General features: G+C 38.2%; 2 protein-coding genes and 1 non-coding gene across 6 annotated transcripts in view; 1 reads left to right on the forward strand and 2 right to left on the reverse strand.

Annotated features, from left to right (window-relative positions):
- The first annotated feature begins 2,749 nt into the window (after window positions 1–2,749).
- Window positions 2,750–2,821, forward strand: trnac-gca (transfer RNA cysteine (anticodon GCA)). Its single transcript has one exon. It is a non-coding gene; the product is annotated as a tRNA-Cys (tRNA).
- A 5,985-nt stretch (window positions 2,822–8,806) lies between these two features.
- LOC132143793 (ADP-ribosylation factor-like protein 5B) lies at window positions 8,807–12,122 on the reverse strand. The gene is made up of 6 exons (XM_059554330.1): window positions 11,766–12,122; window positions 10,901–10,961; window positions 10,634–10,781; window positions 10,417–10,500; window positions 9,657–9,808; window positions 8,807–9,524 (listed from the first exon to the last, which is right to left on the reverse strand). The coding sequence occupies exons 1-6, from the start codon at window positions 11,809–11,811 to the stop codon at window positions 9,476–9,478; spliced, it is 540 nt and encodes a 179-aa protein (XP_059410313.1). The 5' UTR covers window positions 11,812–12,122; the 3' UTR covers window positions 8,807–9,475.
- Window positions 12,123–17,568: 5,446 nt separating this feature from the next.
- Window positions 17,569–20,670, reverse strand: part of LOC132143800 (voltage-dependent L-type calcium channel subunit beta-1-like) — a 40,538-nt gene continuing 37,436 nt past the window's right edge. For 3 of the 4 annotated variants that reach the window (XM_059554342.1, XM_059554352.1, XM_059554361.1), the window contains 2 exons: window positions 20,466–20,651; window positions 17,569–18,503 (listed from right to left, as the gene is read on the reverse strand). In XM_059554342.1, the coding sequence (XP_059410325.1) occupies window positions 18,033–18,503; window positions 20,466–20,651 (657 nt within the window). In that variant the 3' untranslated portion in view covers window positions 17,569–18,032. Of the gene's footprint in view, window positions 18,504–19,392; window positions 20,652–20,670 lie in introns of those variants that run through there. The other variant, XM_059554369.1, reaches the window with a different exon arrangement.

Here is a 20,670-nt window from a genome sequence, read left to right on the forward strand (position 1 = left end):
TCTTGTGTTTAGCTTCGGTTTGAGCTGTTTTAAACCCACACCATCAAGCGGATGTTAGTGATAGATATGTTGGGAGTGTACCTGGCCTCGCATTGTTTATTCATTCAGACTATCACCTTCTAGAATAAACACTGATAACATAGTGTTTTACATAATGTGCGTTCAGCATACTCGAACTTTGAATAGTACTGACACAGCACAGCACTTTGATCATCGTGGTGTTTGTTCATGTAAATCAGTTTTAACCCGACTCGTTCAAATTCTATCCAAAGCAATGAAACACACCATTGTTTCGGTTTCGAATTGGATGCGCCAAAAATACTTCAGTGTAGAGTTACACTTTATGTCGCTCTTTGTTCGAGCGATACCTGGTGGTGGCTATATGTGCAGTTCTGTGTAAGAAGGCCTACTACCTACATGACCGTTTATCTCATCCGATTGACATCTGTCTGTTGCTCACTGAGTGTATTTTTCATTTGCATCTTCCTGTTAGGGGAGAGTGGGGCTAGTTGTCACACAGGGATCGTCACAATGGTTACATCTCAGTAAGCTTTAGAGGCTATTAGACAAACGTGTCTTGTCTCCAAACTAAAATTTCAATTGCACTGTATTTTTGTTATAGCTGAATGCACGAGCATCACACTCATAGACATTCATTGATATACAGTCAGGTCAGTACATTTGGACACATGTATATTTTTATTTATTATTTTAGCTGCTGACCAAAATATAATCAAGTTACATAATGAACATGGGCTTAAAGTGCACATTCTGAACTTTAATTTGAGGGTATTATTAATATCACAATTGGAGGAAAAGTTAAGGAATTACAGATCTTTAAGGTGTACCTCCCCCCTTTTTCAAGGGACCAAGTTCACTCAAAAGCCATTTCATGGTCAGATGTGGGCTATTCCTTCATTTTTTTCCAACATCAATTAAGCAGGTAAAAGGTCTGGAGTTCTAAGATTTTAAGTGTTCCATTTGCATTTGGAAGCTGTTGCTGTGGTCGTCCCACATCATGTGGTCAAAGGATCTCTCCATACAAGTGAAACAGACCATTGTTAGGCTTCAACAAACAAAACAAATCCATCAGAAAGATAGCAGGAACTTTCTGAGTGGCAACATAAAAAGGCCTAGACATCCACGGAGGACAACAGTGGTTGATGATCAGAGAATCCTCTCCATGGTAAAGGAAACTCTTTCACAACATCCAGCCAAGTGAAGAACACTCTCCACGAGGTAGACATGTCACTGTCAAAGTCTACAATCATGAGAAGACTTCACAAGAGTAAATACAGAGAGTTTACCACAAGGTGCAAACAAGGCCAGATTAGCAAAAAATATATATATATGTATACAAAAAGCCATACCTCTTCTGAAAAGGATTCTCTGGACGGATTAAATTTTAAGAAAGTATGGAGAAGGCTTGGAACAGCTCAAGATCCAATGCATACAATGTCATCTGTGAAACATGGTGAAGCGGTGTGATGGCATAAGCATGGCTTCCAGTGGCACTGGGTTACTGCTGTTTATTGATGACCTGACAGAGAGAAGCAGCCGGATGAACTCTGAAGTGTATAGGGATATATCTGCTTTTGAGGGTAAAAAGTTGAATATTCTGTAAAGGCCAATTGAATCTCATGATTTCAACCCGACTGAGCATGCACTTCACTTGCTGAAGACAAAACTAAAAGCAGAACCCCCCCCAAACAGACAACAACTGAAGTCAGCTGTAGTAAAGGCCTGGCAAAGCATTACAAAGGAGGAAACCCAGTCTTTGGGGATGTCCATGAGTTCCAGTCTTAAGGCGGTCTTTGCCTGCAAAGAATTCTCAACAAAACATTTGATATTTCATATATTGTTCATAAAGAAATGAATGTTTTTTTTTATCATTAGAGTTATTTGTCTAATTACATTTGAGGCCCTTTATGCTGTGTATTAAAATGATTGTAATTCCTAATGTTATATTTTTGTTCAACCCCTTGAAATAAAGCTTAAAGTCTGCACTTCAATCACATCTCGACTGTTTTATTTCAACTCCATACTGTAGTGGTGTATAAAGGCAAAAGCACAAAAATGTAGTCAGTGTCCCAGTATTTCCAGACCTGACTGTGCATGTCCATTGTGTAATGAAGGTACATATTAACTGTGCACATATATTTATTTCAGGACATGGGTATTTTTCATAAGTGTCACAAAATGTTATAATGTCAATTTCCATGTGATTTAATTGTTCTAAATTTAACTGTACAGTTAAAAAATAAATCAGGCCTTACATACAGTACATAAAATAGCATTTGTTTAACAGATTTTGTTGTCAGGTCACCTTTCTTCGGCAATATTGGTGGCAATTTATTTATTTGATAGTTTTTGTAAATTCCTTTATTATTCATTTGTTAATTTTTTTTAGCAAAGATTTAGTGACCAATGCTGATCTTACATGGGCGATAATATGTGACAACTAGCCCCAACCCCCTACCTGAAAATAAATTACATAAATGGAATGAATAGCATATGGCAACACTACTGCATATCATTGTTCAACAGATTTCATACTTTGTGGTCTTAACCACATTTAAAGAAACAAAACAAAATCCTGATTATTGCAGTCATTTGTGGGTATGGCAGAAGGAGGCTCAGAACATGCACAAAACACACACTCTCACACCTGTATACACACCCATTATATACACACCAGGCCTGAGTGACTAACCTGTGAAATTATCACATGTGCTGTGATGTTTCAGATGGGGGTATAGCTCAGTGGTAGAGCATTTGACTGCAGATCAAGAGGTCCCTGGTTCAAATCCGGGTGCCCCCTAGTTTTTTTAAAATCCAGAACACTTACAAATGAACAAAACAAGAAGAGGGTTTTCAACAGACTTTGGGGATAACAGGCCCGATGTATGAAACCTACCATGAATATCAACGAGCAATAACACAGAACCTGGTTACCACACACAGATCTAGATCCATTCATTGCTGCATGAAGCGTTTTATCTTTGATTATTTATCTGATTTTACTTAAAAAGTTGTGAAACTCAAACCAACTGTTTGTTGTTGTTTAGGCCAACAACAATAGTAAGATGACAATGAAATTATGTGAATATTGCACAGAATCGAACCCAGGAAAAACTGCTTTGCAAAAAGAAAACCGGCACAGACAAACTCCCTGAGCTGAGTTTTATCTGTAATGACGCGCAACTTAATCTGATGAAAGTGTCATGATCAAAATCAAAATGTCTATTGTATTTGGAGAGGATTGCATGTAGTTGTGTATTTAGCCACTAGATGTTGCCCCAAACAAAGGTGAAACAGATCAGAGAACACTGATTATCAAGAATCTGGTGGACACTTTGACATGTTCACTTATTTAAATCAGTTTTTTTAAATCAGTCAGTTTTTTTTAGCATATTAAAATCTTCATGACCAACTTTACTAGAATTTATCAGGTTTTATTCTAGAATTATCTATTGTGTAAAATGTAGTCTAAATTGTAGTGTAGAATTGATATTAGACAATCTGTTAAGAGAATAGATTATTACCTATAGATTTATATTACAGTCGTGGCCAAAAGTTTTGGCAGTGACATACATTTTGTGTTTTGCAGAGTGTGCTGCTTCAGTATTTGTAGATTATTTTTCCAGGTTTCTACTGTACTGAAAAACAATAAGCATATCGTACCTTTTAAATGATTTTATTGGCAAAAAAATTTACAAGCCAGCATTTACAGTGTTGGCCCTTGTTCTTCATAACCTCTGGCATGCTGGATATTAGCTTCTGGGCTAAATCCTGACTGATGGTGGTCCATTCTTGCCTTATTAGTTCTCAGAGTTGATCACACTCTGTGGGCTTCTGCTTGTCCACTCGCCTTTTGAGCACTGACCACAGCTTCGCTATGGGATTGAGATCCGGGGTGTTGCCTGGCCATGGATCCAAAATTTCAATGTAATGATCTTCAAGCCACTTCTTTATGACTCTTGCTTTGTGACATGGTGCTCCATCATGCTGGAAAATGCACAAATTATAACCAAATTGCTCATGGATCATTGGAAGAAGTCACTCTTGCAGGATGTTTTGATACCATTCTTTATTCATAGCAGTTTTTTGGGCAGATTTATGAGAGAGCCCACTACCTCGGTTGAAAAGCAACCCTTCACACTATCTCAGGATCCTTCACTGTTGGCACATCACAGGACTCATGGTAGTGTTCATCCAGATGACCCAGACAGTCGGAAGAGAGCTTCATCAGTCTTCTGCAGTCCAAGTCTTCTGCTGTCCAATCCTTGTACTTCTTGCAGGATTTCAGTCTGTCCCTGACGTTTTTCTTGAAGAGAAGCCGCTTCTTTGCTGCCCTTCTTGACACCAGGCTGTTGTCCAAAAGTCTTGGCCTCACTGTATGTGCAGATGCTCTCACACTGACATGCTTTTTGACACGATTCTGTAGCTGACTCCTCAGGAGGAGACGGTCCTGGTGCTTGCTGGGACATCCTGAAGACTTCTTCACTGCAGTCGAACCTCTCTCCTTGAAGTTCTTGAATATTGATGATCTGGTAAATGGTTCTTTCAGGTGCAATATTCCTTGTAATGCTTTGCATGTGAGGCCATTTTGATGAAAAGTGATGATGGTTGCATGTGTTTCTTTAGAGATAACTATTGATAACAAGAACACAATGACTAGAAGCACTTCTTCCCTCCTTTTATAACAATCAGTCTGCTCTTACAATCTAATCTAAATAGTATGATAGTGATTAACTTGACTAGTACTCATTCACACTTTCACATGTGCTGCTGACATGATGAGTCAATTAATGTTAGCTAGTCATTTTGTGTCAGGATCAAAAAACAGTGACATTTGTTTTTGTTTTTTTGTCCAATTAAGCTTTTAGAAATTATTTAAAATGCATCTTATCACTCTACACAATAATCTTGAAAGAATGTGAATGAATGCCACAACCGCTTAAACTGCAAACTTTGCAAATCACAAAATTTATGCCAAAACTTTTGGCCACGACTGTACAACTCTTCATGTTGTAGATATTGGTTCAAAATGTGCAGGTGGTTGTTTCTTCATAACAGATGCTATCTTGATAAATGAAAAAAAGTGATTATTGGCCTGGTAATGATGAATAGGCTAGTCTTATTATAACAAATGCTACAGTGAAGAACTATACATGCCCTTCAGATATTCCAAAGATGGCATAGATCAAATCATTAGGAGCCTGATGAACTGTTAAGAAGTTAGAAAAAAAACAATATCAATCTAAGAAAATGTTAAGATTGACATGTTGAATAAGAACATTCTGTCAAACTTTAGCTTATAATATATGTCTATGTCTATATATATATGTATATGGTTGGGAGGGTTATTTTAAAAATGTATTCCGTTACAGTAACAAATGACTTCATTAAAAATGTTTTCAGTAACCTAATCCAAGTGCCACAATATAAAAGTAATGTAATTAGCCTTTCGCCGGCCCCTCCTCCAAAACGGCCATTGTTAAATCACACATCATAGCAACCGTTACTATGCGAGGCAGTTCCGACAAACTTTGACTCCAAGCAAGATGGTGAAGCGGTGCGCCCACGGCGTTTGTAAATCGGACACTAGAATAGAGCTGTAATCGGACTTAAAAATAAGGCCCGACAGGACCCGAGCCCGACAGATTTCGGCCCGAGCCAGACAAGTACATTTTGACTGACAGCTTTTTAAAAGCCCGAACCCGTTTACAGCCCGACATTATTCAAATGTACGCACGCACACAGCTCTTTTGCCTTTTGTCAAGAATGAGTCATTTATACATGTTTTAACATAATTTATACATGACTAACGTAATAGGCCACTTGGAAGTTTGAACAAAGAAATAAAATAAGTCCTCTGTGACATCATAACATCTCAGAACTCTAAATAGCCCTAGGTATAGCCTATAAATAGGACAACGCACCAATAAAAACAAGTCTTTCTTAATATTTTTAATTAAGATAAATTCTAAATTAAGATGGGTATTTGGCAATAACGAAATTAATTAAGATACTCTGCCTTATTTGCTTCGCCATAGCAGCTGAAATTTAATAAAAGAATAATGCCAACATTAGCCTATATAGGCTAGCTTATATGTCTACATTATGCATTTAGGACTCAATTAGTATTTAGTTATCATTTTTAAAACCTTTACTCACCAAGATAATAATAAAAATAGCTACTCGCAATAGACAATAATAGACCATAACATATGAAAGAGAACTTTCCCGGCAGTGCAAGAGCATGACTGGTACACAAGGCTGTGCTGGTTGCATTTGAGGTACAGGTCATGGTGTTTTTTCAGATTTCGCTTTTTTTCCCTCCACGGCATACTGTAACCCCTTTTGCCTCGATCTGGAGGATATCGCGGAGGTATTATTCCAAAAAAGGTCACTGACACGCACGGGTATACCTCTTCCCGTCATGGCAATCTGTCGCGCTGGTCGTGTTTGACCATTTGTTTGTCGGAAGTAGCAACAGTAACTAAGGGGGGCAGGGCTCGGCGAAAGGCTAATTGGATAACTTTTGGATTCCTTTTAGTTACATATGTAAATAAAGTAAAAAAAAAAAAGCAATATGTAATTACTATTATTTTAACTACGACCTTAAAGTTAAAACTAATAAAAACTATAAAAACAGTTTGAAACTATTAAAAATCGTGCCTTATTTCATCATATAGTTAATACATCCCGTATATATATATTTATATAAAAGGCTATGCAGATATCCAGTGGTTATACAGTTCAGTATTACAGTTTTATTTTTATTATTATATATGTTTTTATTACTTTAACATTTACAGGTAAAAATAAATATAGTTAATCCACAATATAGAATATAATTTTACAATATTAGTCTATTTTAAAATAAGCCTACATGTCGAAATGTATGTGAAATGCTATAATCTTTATTTAATTGACTGAACCGGGGTGTGTGTGGAAAGTTACACAAAACTGCAGTCATTCACACGATGGAATTTTAAATCACTAACAAACAATTTTTAGCTAACATAAATGAGTTCCATGCTAGTTGTTACCTGCACATGTTCAAGTTGGTTGAGTAGGCTTTGTTAAAGCCAGAGTCTTTATGCACATTTCCTTTATCCACTTCGAAAACAAAATAACTTCCAGAAATCAAAACCGTTTTTCCCCCAGCAGGAAGCACCGTTATGTAGGATCGTCTCGTCTAGACAGGTGTTATTCGCGCACGCACCAGCAGGTGGCTCACGTGAGTCAACATCTGTAACAGAACCAGAAACTATGATTAAGCATCGCTAAATATAACGTTATTATGTAAAATACTCATTTATTTAATTTTAAATGAAATATTATTTCACGCTGATATTATTCAATATCAATATTACAAAATGTTCTGCTAAAACAGTTTACATTTAACCCCCCCCCCCAGTATCCAAACCAAAACTACGCCCTTGCCCAATTAATATTTTCTGAAGAAGATGTTTCACTGGCATTTGTGGAAGTAGTATATTTTTTGGTGTCCTTAACAAGATTTACTGCTCATGTGGTCATGCTCACAGTAGCTCGTCCCGATATAGAAGTGAATTTAAGCCTTCTTAACCCAAAGCCTTCTATGAATCTTCATGACCTTAAATCTCACCTACCAGTAACACACAGACACAGTGCCTGCTTACCAAACACACCCTAACTGACTAAATAAGCTATTATTTCATTATTTTGCATTAATTTAATGACTCACGAGAAGGAGAGAGCATTGATAGACTGTCATCAACTTTGCTCACTCAACAAACCCACACTGTCATCAATGGAAGCAGCAACTCCCACTTATCCCATACACACACACACAGTTCAAATAATGAGACATGCTCATTTCAGTGATTGTTATCTATTTACTTTTATAATAGGTCGTCTGCATATATTTCATCAGCACATCAAGTTATTTACACAGGTCTGTAGGTTGGAGTATTGTTTAGTATTAATGGCATTTCATATTTGTTTGTTAAATATTAAAAGGTAAGGCTTAAAGGATTAAAATCAAATGAATGCCTGTCAGTCATTTGGTTCAGCATATCTTGAGCAATGCTATCCAAATATTTGTACTCAACCTGATTGAGGCATCTTTATTGTGCGTCAAGTTATTCCTTAAAAAAAACACCATTTATTTCTGCAGTTTTTAAGAAAACACTATGTCCAGTTTTATTTGTATATATTCTATATGTAAAATAGATGCATTTTTTTAGTTACAGTAATATTAGAATCTATAGAATTTTCTGAAGTAAGGCATACAAATATTTCTCTAATTTAAAGAGAATAAATTTTACTTATTTTCTCATATTAATGTATACTCATAATAAACTGTATTGTGGCATTTGCCCCATTTTTAAACTGAGAAAATCTCTTGTGCTTCTGTAAAGATTTAAGTTTAGCACATCTATAAAGGAGTGCAAATTAGATCTCACCTTTGGGAGGCGTACAAAAAAAAAAAGCTATTCAGAAACCTAGATCGTTAGGGACAGACTGTCCAGTGACAATGATATTTACCTTAATGCATTAGCAAGTTAAAAATGCACACAACATGCATATCAAATAGGTCTATTCTTGGCTTTAATGCATTTGCATATGGATCTATAAAAAGACAGGACAGATAATCATCTAAATGATCAATGCGAATTGAGCTATGGTCAGCTTCTGTTTGATCTGATAATCATCGACTGTTTTTATCTCACTTGGTTCATGTCTCTATTGTACCTACTTAACAGTCATATATTTTGAACCCAGGCTAAATATATTTGTCAGAGACAAAGAGCAGGTTTTAGTAGATTTTTATTTGTACAAAACTTTTTTGTACAAAATTATATAAGAAACATACTATGAATATCCAATATACATACTTTCAAAAATAAAATCCTTGAACGCTTCCATTCTGCATGCACACATCTCTAGAACATACACAAATCAATTCCCTTTAAATACTTCAAGTAATGCTTGTTCAATAGCTTAGTGGCTCATCATGAATCAGTACAGGCATGTGAACCATCACCCCCCCCCCCCCTCCTTTGAGATGCATGCCTGTAGACAATAACACCACATGAGAAGCGGAGCCATCAGCACAGCCGGAGGGAATACAGTGGCGAAAACACATCATGATCAGGGCAGGTCATTGCAAAAGTCAGTAATGTAAACATGTGGACCTCTAGAACGGAGTCACATAATGTACAAACAACGTTTATACACATTTACACACACACACACACACTCTCTCTCTGTCTTTCTCACACATACACACACACACACACACACACACACAGAGAGAGAGAGAGTCTCCAGGCTTGTTCTGGTATCCAGAGTAAGTGGATGAAGCACGTTCCTATTTGAAGATTACTTCAACAGAGGCACTGAGAGCTGGATGAAAGTCTTAAGAAGGCCTGATCTCTCTTTCAGCAGTTCCAGAGGTTTAAGAAGCATCACTGCTGCACTAATTCGCCACAACACGGGAGCGCATCCAATCTAGACTGGCTGGTAAGCTGTAGAGGGAAGAGAAAGAGGAGGGTGCACATTAAATACATAGGCTTTCACTCATATGAGGCACTTGTAAACATTTTAAACAAACAAAACCCTCAGGTAAACATACACACTCTTTTAGAAAACACACATACCCTTCTCCAGTGAGTGCGCAGCAGGCCTGGACATGCCAGGAGCGAGCGTTGAGCGAGCCGAGAGTCAGACTCTGAGAGATCTCTGCAGCAGACATGCTGTTCTTCATGTCCTGCTTATTAGCCAAAACCAGCACGGATGCGTTCTGCAGATCCTGTGTGGACACACGAGGAGAAGCAATGAAATTAAACTGTCAACATTAAAGATTAATGTTCAAAACACTTAAGACTAGGGCTAGTCTCACTTGGGTTGGTCTAACCCAACCCTAAGGGCCTGATTCAATCATTTGTTTGCATATCTAAAAAGTACACAAAGTCCGTAGAGTCAAATGTTAAAATGTTGTCACAAAAAGATATTTGTCATATACATATATATATATATATATATATATATATACATATACATATATATATATATATATATAGTTTAAGTTGAAGCACTAAAATGCTTACATAACTGTAAATAAATTAGCTACAGATAAAAACTGAAATAAAGATAAACCCTAAATAATAATAATGAGTTTGAGGAAAACATTTTATAAAATGACAAAAGCACAAACAAAATTACAAAAAAATAAACTACAACTTAGAAAAATAAGATAAAAAATAAAAACTATAGTTAAACTATTTTGAACATACTGCAAGTCTAAATAAATAAAATTAGGTAAAATAAATAAACATTTTTATTAAACCCAGACACTAAACATTTAAAGTGCATGAAATATTCATAACCGTGTCATGAAGCAGCTGAATGCAAACGAACCTCATGTGCAAGCATGCGATGAAGCTCCTCTTTAGTTACAGTCAGGCGTTCTCGATCAGTGCTGTCAACCACCATGATGACAATCTGCAGATTACAGGTTTTAGAAAGTTGATAACAATACACTGTGTCTGCCTCTAAGCAGTAGGGAAAGAAAAATCATGAGAATGTGACAGATTTCCTGTCACATTAGCAAGGCATGCAGGTTAATGACACACACCTCTGTGTTACAGTAATACGAGTTCCAGGTCGCTCGGAGACTCTCCTGACCACCGATGTCCCAGACGAGGAAGCGCGTTTTCTTCACAGCAATTTCCTCCACGTTGCTGCCAATTGTGGGAGAAGTCTGCACGGCTTCTTTAGTTAAACTGGAAAGAACACAGTGTCCAAGGTTAAAAAGTTGAGTGGAAACAAGCAACATGTAACAACAGACCAACGAAAGTCATGTGCTTCTCCGGTTTATGCGTTCAAAAAGAAAAACACTTACAACTGGTAGAGGATGGTGGTCTTTCCGGCATTGTCCAAACCGACAAGAATAACTTTGTGTTCTAAAAACAGAGAGAGAGAGAGAGAGAGAGAGAGAGAGAGAGAAAGAAAGAGACTTTTTAATCTGTTCTGACCGTGTCAACTGATAACATCGACCTGATTAATACACACTCCATGCATTTCTAAGAACACAGTGTGCAGTGATCTGTATCTGTTTGACTTTAACAAAGTTCAGAGAAGTTGGGTAAATTGGTCTAGAACACCTATAAGCGAGCAAAACACCTACGATCTTTGAACCTCAATGGCATCTACAATCTTATCTGACACGTTTACAGACAGAACACAAACTTACACAAACATATGTATTCGTCAATGACATGTTATTAGGGCAACTAAAATGGGCTCTTAACATTAGAAACCTGGGTCAGTATTAACCCTGGGCACTCTTTGTTTTATTTGGCCTCAATTTGCCCGTTTATGAGGTTATGAGGTTTATGAGTAGCGTTGGATGGACTAAGAGTACGAATATGAACTTATTAATAACATGTAAAGTTCTGAGTGGAAGTCATTTTAAATCTAAAACACATGAATAGTGTCACCGTTAGATTAAACAACGCGTGCGAGTTTTAGAAAACAAACCAAACTAATGAATATTTAATGAACACGAGCTGAGGACGTTAATGATTGGCTCCGTGCTACTAAACAAAATCAGAGTTGGAAGAGTCGACCGTTCTACAAAATGACAAAACAAACCATTTTGACCACAATTACAATAACAATACCACTATAAGATAATCTTAAAGGCTGCTACAATACATAATAATCCGAATGATAATAATTAAAACGTATTTTTAAAGTTGTCTTACCTCTGTCTCCGAACACAGTCATCAGTTTGGCGAACAGAAGCCCCATCCCCGAAGGCAGCGAGTCTAAAGGCCGGTTTTGTCAATCGATCACGCCGGGTTTTCTGAATCCGCCGAGCGCTGGAGTGAATTTGTTCAAATCTGGGCTGTAACGTTAAATACTTCACTACGTTAAACGATGATCCAACGGTTTATAGTATTCCCCTTCTGCTTGTTGCTCTGTATCTCAAACAGATAGCGAAGATGCCGGGACTAGTGGTCGAGACGTTAGGAGATTCTTCTTTCCCTGAGTATCTGTGGATTGATCACTCATCTGGAGTAAACGGAGTCTCGTCGTGTTTTTCGTGGGCGTCTGCACTCCGCGTATTTAAACGACGCGTGATGACGCAGAGGCTGCGTCACGAGTTTCAGGGGTAGACTAAACGACAAATCCTCATTGGACGCCCACGACGATGACGCGGGTTTCCGTGCCGTTCGGGGCGGGGCGTTTTTCAGTGTGGCGTTTTGTTTTCGCATTACAGGGGAATTTGAGAGGAAGTTTATCAGAACTCTAATCAGAAAGTAAGAGAGAGAGAGAGATAGACCGAAGGAATTCCCTGGACTCTCTGGAAATTAGTTTCTGTTACATGATCTTCTTACGGAAACAAAATCAGATATTGTCTATAACTGACTCAAATCAATAACCTTAACATTTTCTTCTGACTTCAGTGACCTGTGCGATTCTTTATCAACCCTTATACAACCAGAAATCAGTCACAGACACCAACCAAAACAATATTATTGACTCTAGTATACTGATTTGAAAGGTTGAACTCCAAAGAACAAAATGTAATATAGGCTACGTGGACCCTGGACCACAAAACCAGTCATAAGGGTCGGTTTAAATTTTTTTTAGATTATACCTCTTAGGATAGGACAATATTTGGCCGAGATAACAACAATTTGAAAATCTGGAATCTGAGAGTGCAAAAAAAAAAAATTCCTCACCTTTAAAGAGGTCTAAATAAAGTCCTTAGCAAGTCATATTACTGATCAAAAATTAAGTTTTCTTGTATTTTTTACGGTAGGAAATTTACAAAATATCTTAATGGAACATGATCTTTACTTAATATCCTAATGATTTTTGGCATAAATAAAAATCTATAATTTTGAGCCATGTATTGTTGGCTATTGCTACAAATATACCAGTGTGCCTCATGATCGGTTATGTGGTCCAGGGTCACATATTATCACCAGAATATAGCAAGTGATGAAACCACACGGTTTCCAGAGTGTCATGTGTTCTGCTCTTTCTGTTCCTCTTGATGTGATCTGAGCGTGATGAGTTTCCTGTTGTCACTGTTCCTCTAAGAGTGTTGAGCTGAATCAGGTTTCTTGCACACCCACACCTGAGGCCTTGTATTTTCTCAGAATGAGACTGTGTTTTGAACACTTTGGGTAGCCAAGTTAAATGAAATGGTATGCGGAATAATGTGACAATGTGAAAACATCTGCTACAGGAAGAAGAGATGCATGCAACGCACAGTGCATGCAGATCAGTCTGCAAATGCACGAGTGTGGTTAAGTGTCATCCGCACATCTGGGCAAGAATTGTGTAAAGTCTTGTTGTGGTGTGGTACATGTACCCACGTACCCACCTGTGGACAGAAACCGTTGTTGGTTTAGTTCAAGATGTTTGTGTTCAGACAACAAGAAGGAAAAAAATGTTATCTTATGCATAATCACAATTTCCAGACAATGTAATCATATTTTGCATGTAATGAAAGAAATAATAATGAAAATTGTCATCATTTGTTCCAAACTTATATGAACCAAACAGCAGCCACTGATTTCCACAGAATTTAAAAAAATAAAGACAATGACTACTGTGTTTGGTTACCAACATTCCTCAAAAAATCTCCCTTCATGATCAACAGAAGAAAGAAACTCATACAGGTTTGGAACAAGTAGAGAGAGAGAGTAAATGATTGGGTGAACTATCTCTTTAAGATGGTTTGATCAGAAATTTTTTGCATGACCAGCATGTAAAATACAGTTGACTCCTGGGTTCCACTGTAAACCAGGATTGCCCCCATAAATGAGAGGTGATAGCCATCTTTTCAATTCTTCCTCACGCCCCACTGTCTCTATCCTGCATTGTTTCCTCGCTCCTGCCTTTTTGTGTTCTTCCTGACCCCCCACCACCACATACTCTTTTACACCCTGTCCACCCCCATCACTTCACACCATTACCCCATTCCCCTCTATTTATCCCTTCACTTTGTCATGCCTTCTTCTCATGTTTCTCACAAGTCCCTAATGGATCTTCTCAGACTTTCTGACTCAACAATGCTCCAAAATCATATTTTAAGGCCTCCCCGCACATACGCTAACATACTTCTGGTTTCGGTGTTGAAACTTAAAGTAGCTTTTTTCATTCTTTTTTTATAGATATATTAAATGTATAAATGTGGCTAATTAGTTAAACATTAACAATACTTAATATTTTATTTTTAGCATATTTAAAATTTAACATACCAAATTACAGAATCATTATAATTCTAGAATTTGTATTCTGTATTGAAGAACTATATGCTCTTCAATAAAACCAAAAGTTATTGAGGGGAAGAAAAAAACAACAACTGTTTTCAGATTACATCTTGATTTTTTTAGCATTTCAATTTGGATTAGAGTTTATGTAATTATATAACTTTATAAAGTTAACTAATTTTAAGTCATCCTTGGATGTTCACTGAGGCCCCTGGTTGAGAATGACTGATACTTTTCATCCATATGTAAAGACGACTAAAGGAAATGAAAATAGCAAAGGCACAGGAAACAGTTGATCCAGATTAAAATTTTTAATTAAAATATGAATTTATCCACAGATTAAAAACAAAAAGTAAAATGGAGCTACAATCAGGCACCAAAGAATACATCCGTTTTCCTTATATTTTGAAACAATTGCAATAATGCAACAATAACATTATTTAGTAAGCTATCTACTTGTATATTTAGCGAATTTCATCATGATGATCTTTTCAAACATAGGGTGAGGGTAAAAAGAGGCTCAAAGACATTCACCAAGGCTCTGGTTACATAAAATAGTAAAGACTCCAGATTTTCTCCCATTTCATACACACACACACACACAGTCCTGACTTAGAAATTGGCCACAGAGATAACAACACAAAAAGCAGTAGCATTAGCATGAATTTGGCTGTAGGATGTGTGTATATATGTACGTCCGCTTCTCAGCCTGTGAAGTGAATCCTTAAACTGTCATGCAACACACAGCTTGTTTAATCTTCAAATGGCTAGCAGTGCAAACATGTTGCTATGATAAGGTAAAATGGCAGTGTTGACTACTTTCACACAACAATAACAACTATGTGTGTTGCACAGAGTTAAGACAACCCACCCTATTTATGGTGGGAGTGGCCTGATGAAAGATTATGGCACTTGTGATTGGTTGGCCTGTGTGACTGACGTGCAAATAAGGCAGAATATGTTTCAGTGGTACACTAGCGGCACAGATGCTAAAAGCCCTTGAGCAGGCACAGAAGACGGGACAGAGCCGGTAACAATCAACACAAAGCTATTTGTGTTCAGCTTTAGCGGTGTTCTCAAACATTTTGGGCTTTTAGTTCTAAAATTTGACCCTCTTAATTGTCTTATTTATATTTGCATATTAGCCTTTTAGAACTGCTAGCGGATCTGGATTAACATCTATTGATACACTTTAGCGCTTTTTAGCCCTATAAAACTATCGCATGTGAACACCACAGCACCCCTTGTGGATTGGAGGAGTACACAGTAGCAGTGGAGCCTGGAAAAAGTTTTTGCAGGCTAAAATCTGGATAGACCTTTCGAGACTCAATAAATAAAATAAATAGAATCAAATACGAAACAAAAACATGCTCTGCAGTAGTGTGGTCTGGGAAAACAAATTGGTGGAACACTCCCAAGACTACTGTGTGTCGGAAAGACCCTGTTCAAGACTACAGAGGATAGACACGCGTGCACACATACGCACCCGACCACGAACGCAAACATACACTTACAAGATTTTGGTTATACATTCTGAATCGTGTTTAATGCTCAGAGAGAACAGTTACTAAGTTTATAATGATCAGCAGTCATGCAGTAATATACAAAAGTAAAATAGAAATGAAGAAAGGTTCTCCTGCTTATTCTCCTCAAAAAACAGATTTAAAACTACAACCCGAATTCCGGAAAAGTTGGGACGTTTTTTAAATTTTAATAAAATGAAAACTAAAAGACTTTCAAATCACATGAGCCAATATTTTATTCACAATAGAACATAGATAACATAGCAAATGTTTAAACTGAGAAAGTTTACAATTTTATGCACAAAATGAGCTCATTTCAATTTTGATTTCTGCTACAGGTCTCAAAATAGTTGGGACGGGGCATGTTTACCATGGTGTAGCATCTCCTTTTCTTTTCAAAACAGTTTGAAGACGTCTGGGCATTGAGGCTATGAGTTGCTGGAGTTTTGCTGTTGGAATTTGGTCCCATTCTTGCCTTATATAGATTTCCAGCTGCTGAAGAGTTCGTGGTCGTCTGTGACGTATTTTTCGTTTAATGATGCGCCAAATGTTCTCTATAGGTGAAAGATCTGGACTGCAGGCAGGCCAGGTTAGCACCCGGACTCTTCTACGACGAAGCCATGCTGTTGTTAAAGCTGCAGTATGTGGTTTTGCATTGTCCTGCTGAAATAAACAAGGCCTTCCCTGAAATAGACGTTGTTTGGAGGGAAGCATATGTTGCTCTAAAACCTTTATATACCTTTCAGCATTCACAGAGCCTTCCAAAACATGCAAGCTGCCCATACCGTATGCACTTATGCACCCCCATACCATCAGAGATGCTGGCTTTTGAACTGAACGCTGATAACATGCTGGAAGGTCTCCCTCCTCTTTAGCCCGGAGGACACGGCGTCTGTGATTTCCAACAAGAATGTCAAATTTGGACTCGTCTGACCATAAAACACTATTCCACTTTGAAATAGTCCATTTTAAATGAGCCTTGGCCCACAGGACACGATGGCGCTTCTGGACCATGTTCACATATGGCTTCCTTTTTGCATGATAGAGCTTTAGTTGGCATCTGCTGATGGCACGGCAGATTGTGTTTACCGACAGAGGTTTCTGAAAGTATTCCTGGGCCCATTTAGTAATGTCATTGACACAATCATGCCGATGAGTGATGCAGTGTCGTCTGAGAGCCCGAAGACCACGGACATCCAATAAAGGTCTCCGGCCTTGTCCCTTACGCACAGAGATTTCTCCAGTTTCTCTGAATCTTTTGATGATGTTATGCGCTGTAGATGATGAGATTTGCAAAGCCTTTGCAATTTGACGTTGAGGAACATTGTTTTTAAAGTTTTCCACAATTTTTGTACGCAGTCTTTCACAGATTGGAGAGCCTCTGCCCATCTTTACTTCTGAGAGACTCTGCTTCTCTAAGACAAAGCTTTTATAGCTAATCATGTTACAGACCTGATATCAATTAACTTAATTAATCACTAGATGTTCTCCCAGCTGAATCTTTTCAAAACTGCTTGCTTTTTTAGCCATTTGTTGCCCCCGTGCCAACTTTTTTGAGACCTGTAGCAGGCATTAAATTTTAAATGAGCTAATTAAGTGGATAGAAGTGTAAAATTTCTCTGTTTAAACATTTGCTACGTTATCTATGTTCTATTGTGAATAAAATATTGGCTCATGTGATTTGAAATTCCTTTAGTTTTCATTTTATTAAAATTTAAAAAACGTCCCAACTTTTCCGGAATTCGGGTTGTAGATTAGGGTGACCAGATGTCTTTATTTTGCCAGAATTGTCCAGGCAAAGATTTCTAAAGTCAGTTAGACAATGGTTAGTAACGGTAATGTCGGTTAATAGCGCAACTGCTCTCACGGTGAGCCAAGTTCAATTCCCACCTTGAGGTCCTTTGCTGATCCTGTCCTGTCTCTCCTGTCATCTCTCAACTGTCCTCTCACAATAAAGCTATAAAAATCCCATAAATATATAAAAAAAAGAAAACCTAGCCAAGAAGTAAGCCTTTCAGAGAATAATAGGACATGTGGTTTCCTTCAAATATGTAATGACAGAGAGCTTTGTTAGCGTAATGTGAATGTCGTGAGTGTTAGCTGTACAGCGTTAGTCAATGACTGTGTGTTTCTCTGGGTTGTAAACAGATCCAACTATAGAGATTCTATTTAGTGTCACTCTAAACAACTCCTCACCCTCGTCTCAGGTGAACCTGCTCTAGCGAATGTACACATCTCTGCTCCACTCCTCCTGGTTATGGTTGCGGCCCGTAGTCGCTCCGCCGCCTTCTGCGTCTTGAGAGTAGCGCTCCCTCAGCTTCCCTCGTCCACGCTGAAGTTGATTGGCTGGTGGTGGGACCATGTTGAGGTTCTCCTGGTCAGGCTCCGCCCCTTCGTCCTCCCAGGAGGCCTGGCGAGGAGCGTGGTGGGCGGGGTTCAGACGGTACGAGCGACACGGGTCCGGCTCCTCGTACGGGTCGGTCTCCATGTCGTCGGTGTAGGCGGAATCACGGCTGCCCTGCGTTTCGGAATCGAACGTATCCTGCCGCGACAGACCTCGGCCACTGGTTAGCAACTGGCTGCGTGAGGAGCGCAGCGGCTGCTTGCCACCCAGGTCGCTCTGGTAATCTTGGAGTCTGCCACGTTCAGGCCCTTCCCTCTTCTGTTCTCCATGAACCAGGAATGGCCCCTACAGCAACCCCAAAAAACACCACAACATGCCAATGCACACACACACACACACAAAACAGAGCATGCAGCATGTTAATACAAAGGTTAGACAACATATCCCAAGCAATACTATAACCTCAATAACAAATGTCATACATAAAATACATTCTTTACTCATGCTATTATGTGAAAAGGCCATTTTGGTAGTGAGATGCCAGGGCTCATAATATTTTCTAAGTGCAATCTCTACATTTTATAAGATGCAATTTCAGTATGTATTCATTAATAAGTATCTTACTTTACTTTAAAATAACATAAAATCGGTTTTGATTTTCAAAAACGATAGAAAGTTAAATGTATCTGATAACTGGAGACATAAACGCACACCATGCAGGTAATGTAAAAAAATATGAATCATAAGCGCCCTCTAGTGGCCATATCAAACACACCACACAATAAATAGTGCTCCTTTCAAAATTTTTAGTGATGATTCAAAAATATTGGGCTAGATTAGCTCATATTAGATCATCCAAATTAGAGCAGTCATCTCTGGAGTTAAAATGCATCTCATATTGCAACCCTCTTCTGAAAAATGTATGTACAAAAATATTGACCAAAATGTTTTATCTTTATCTTTTTATCTTAGAAGTTATGTTTATATTTTTAATAGTGATATATATATATATATATATATATATATATATATATATATATATATATATATATATATATATATATATAAAATGTAAATCAAATTAAGAAGTAAATCAATATTAGACTCGGATGAATAATTTGAAAACATTAGAAAAGCAAGTCACATAAACATTGAATGTAAACATTAGCAAATATTAAATAATAAACTGACCATGAAAACAGTATTTTCCAGTCAAGATGGTAAACAGATGATCTTTTTACCAAGTACCATTATGGGGGTACCATTATGTCTGGAAATCTGTATTGTATTTCGATCGCCATCCCACCACTGTTCTTATTAGGGGTTTCCACAGGTCCTTAAAACCTCTTCAGTTACATTGTTTACATTTAAGGCTTCTTAAATGGTAAAAAAAGTCGAAATTATAAGAGGTCTTTGGGGACGAATAGACAAGAACTGCTATATGGATTGATCTGACAATCCAACTTTAAAAGGCTATGATTTCACTGAATAAACTTGCTGGCCCTCGTCACTATCAAAGTTGCCCGTCCCTGCTGTAAGAGGATAAACTGACTTTTATTCATCTCAAAGCTACGTAACTTTGGTCTCCTAGACAACTGTGTAATGGTGAAGACTGAGCAGATGGATGCTCATTTTTTTCCTGTTCAAATTGCAGTGAGATCTGACTGATCTATCCTCTGATCTATCCTCGGTCTCCCTCACTGACTCACTTTTGCACTAACAGTCTCTCACTTCTGCACGCAGACACACACACACACACACACATGTTTGTTTAACTTGGGTAAACAACACTGGTGTTAATGCACATACACAAGCTTCTGTTAGAATTTGGGCTCAGTGTTAATAGGATAATGGACATGAGTGTGTTTTTCAGAGCTGGTGCCATGGCAGCCTGGAAGAGGGTAGCGATCTGAGCTACAATTCCCAGACAGCAAGAGGACACCGTAAAGTCCGGCAGGCGTTTCAAATGAGGGGACACTGTGTGGACTGTAGAGGACTTATGATTATGTTGATCACGTATGGGATATTTTGATCATGTCTATGTTTGTTGCATTATGTTTATCACTGAGAGATCAGTCAAAGGAGAGGAGCAGAGACAGACAACAGACTTAGTTGGGCATTTCTATCTCTTGAGCAGCCATCGTTACATTTCTGTGATTGGGAGATGGGTACAGGACCCTTCAATATCCCATTGTAATCCTGGCCCTGTCTTTACAGGGCGTGTTCTTCTTCCTGTTGCCCTTGCCCTGGAGCAGGGTAGCCATCGAGGAGCTCCAAGTTGCGACGCAGGGAAGTGAGCACCTGTACCTGCAGGTTGGAGACGGGTTCGGGTGAAGCTGCCAGGGCGGCCGTGGCCATGGTGCGGTTGAGCAGAGGGTTAGGTGGGTTGCTACTCGGAGGGTGTGTAGCCTTCCAGTAGGCCTCCAGGTATTCAGCCAGGTGTTCACATGCATCCTCCAGCTGATTCTCATCTAATATTATGTCAAAAAGCTCCTGAAAAAGAAAAAGCTTT

The sequence above is a fragment of the Carassius carassius genome, chromosome 1, assembly GCF_963082965.1.
Source record: "Carassius carassius chromosome 1, fCarCar2.1, whole genome shotgun sequence".
Taxonomy (NCBI): Eukaryota; Metazoa; Chordata; class Actinopteri; order Cypriniformes; family Cyprinidae; genus Carassius; species Carassius carassius.

Bases quoted from the DNA above. Each gene is read 5' to 3' on its own strand.
- LOC132143793 (XM_059554330.1), bottom strand. From the start codon at position 11,811: ATGGGGCTTCTGTTCGCCAAACTGATGACTGTGTTCGGAGACAGAG. The intron at 10,501-10,633 runs GTGTGTGTCATT...TGTAATCTGCAG, and splicing joins CGTATTACTGTAACACAGAG to ATTGTCATCATGGTGGTTGA. The intron at 9,525-9,656 runs GTATGTGTGTTT...TTCCCTCTACAG, and splicing joins TGCGCACTCACTGGAGAAGG to CTTACCAGCCAGTCTAGATT.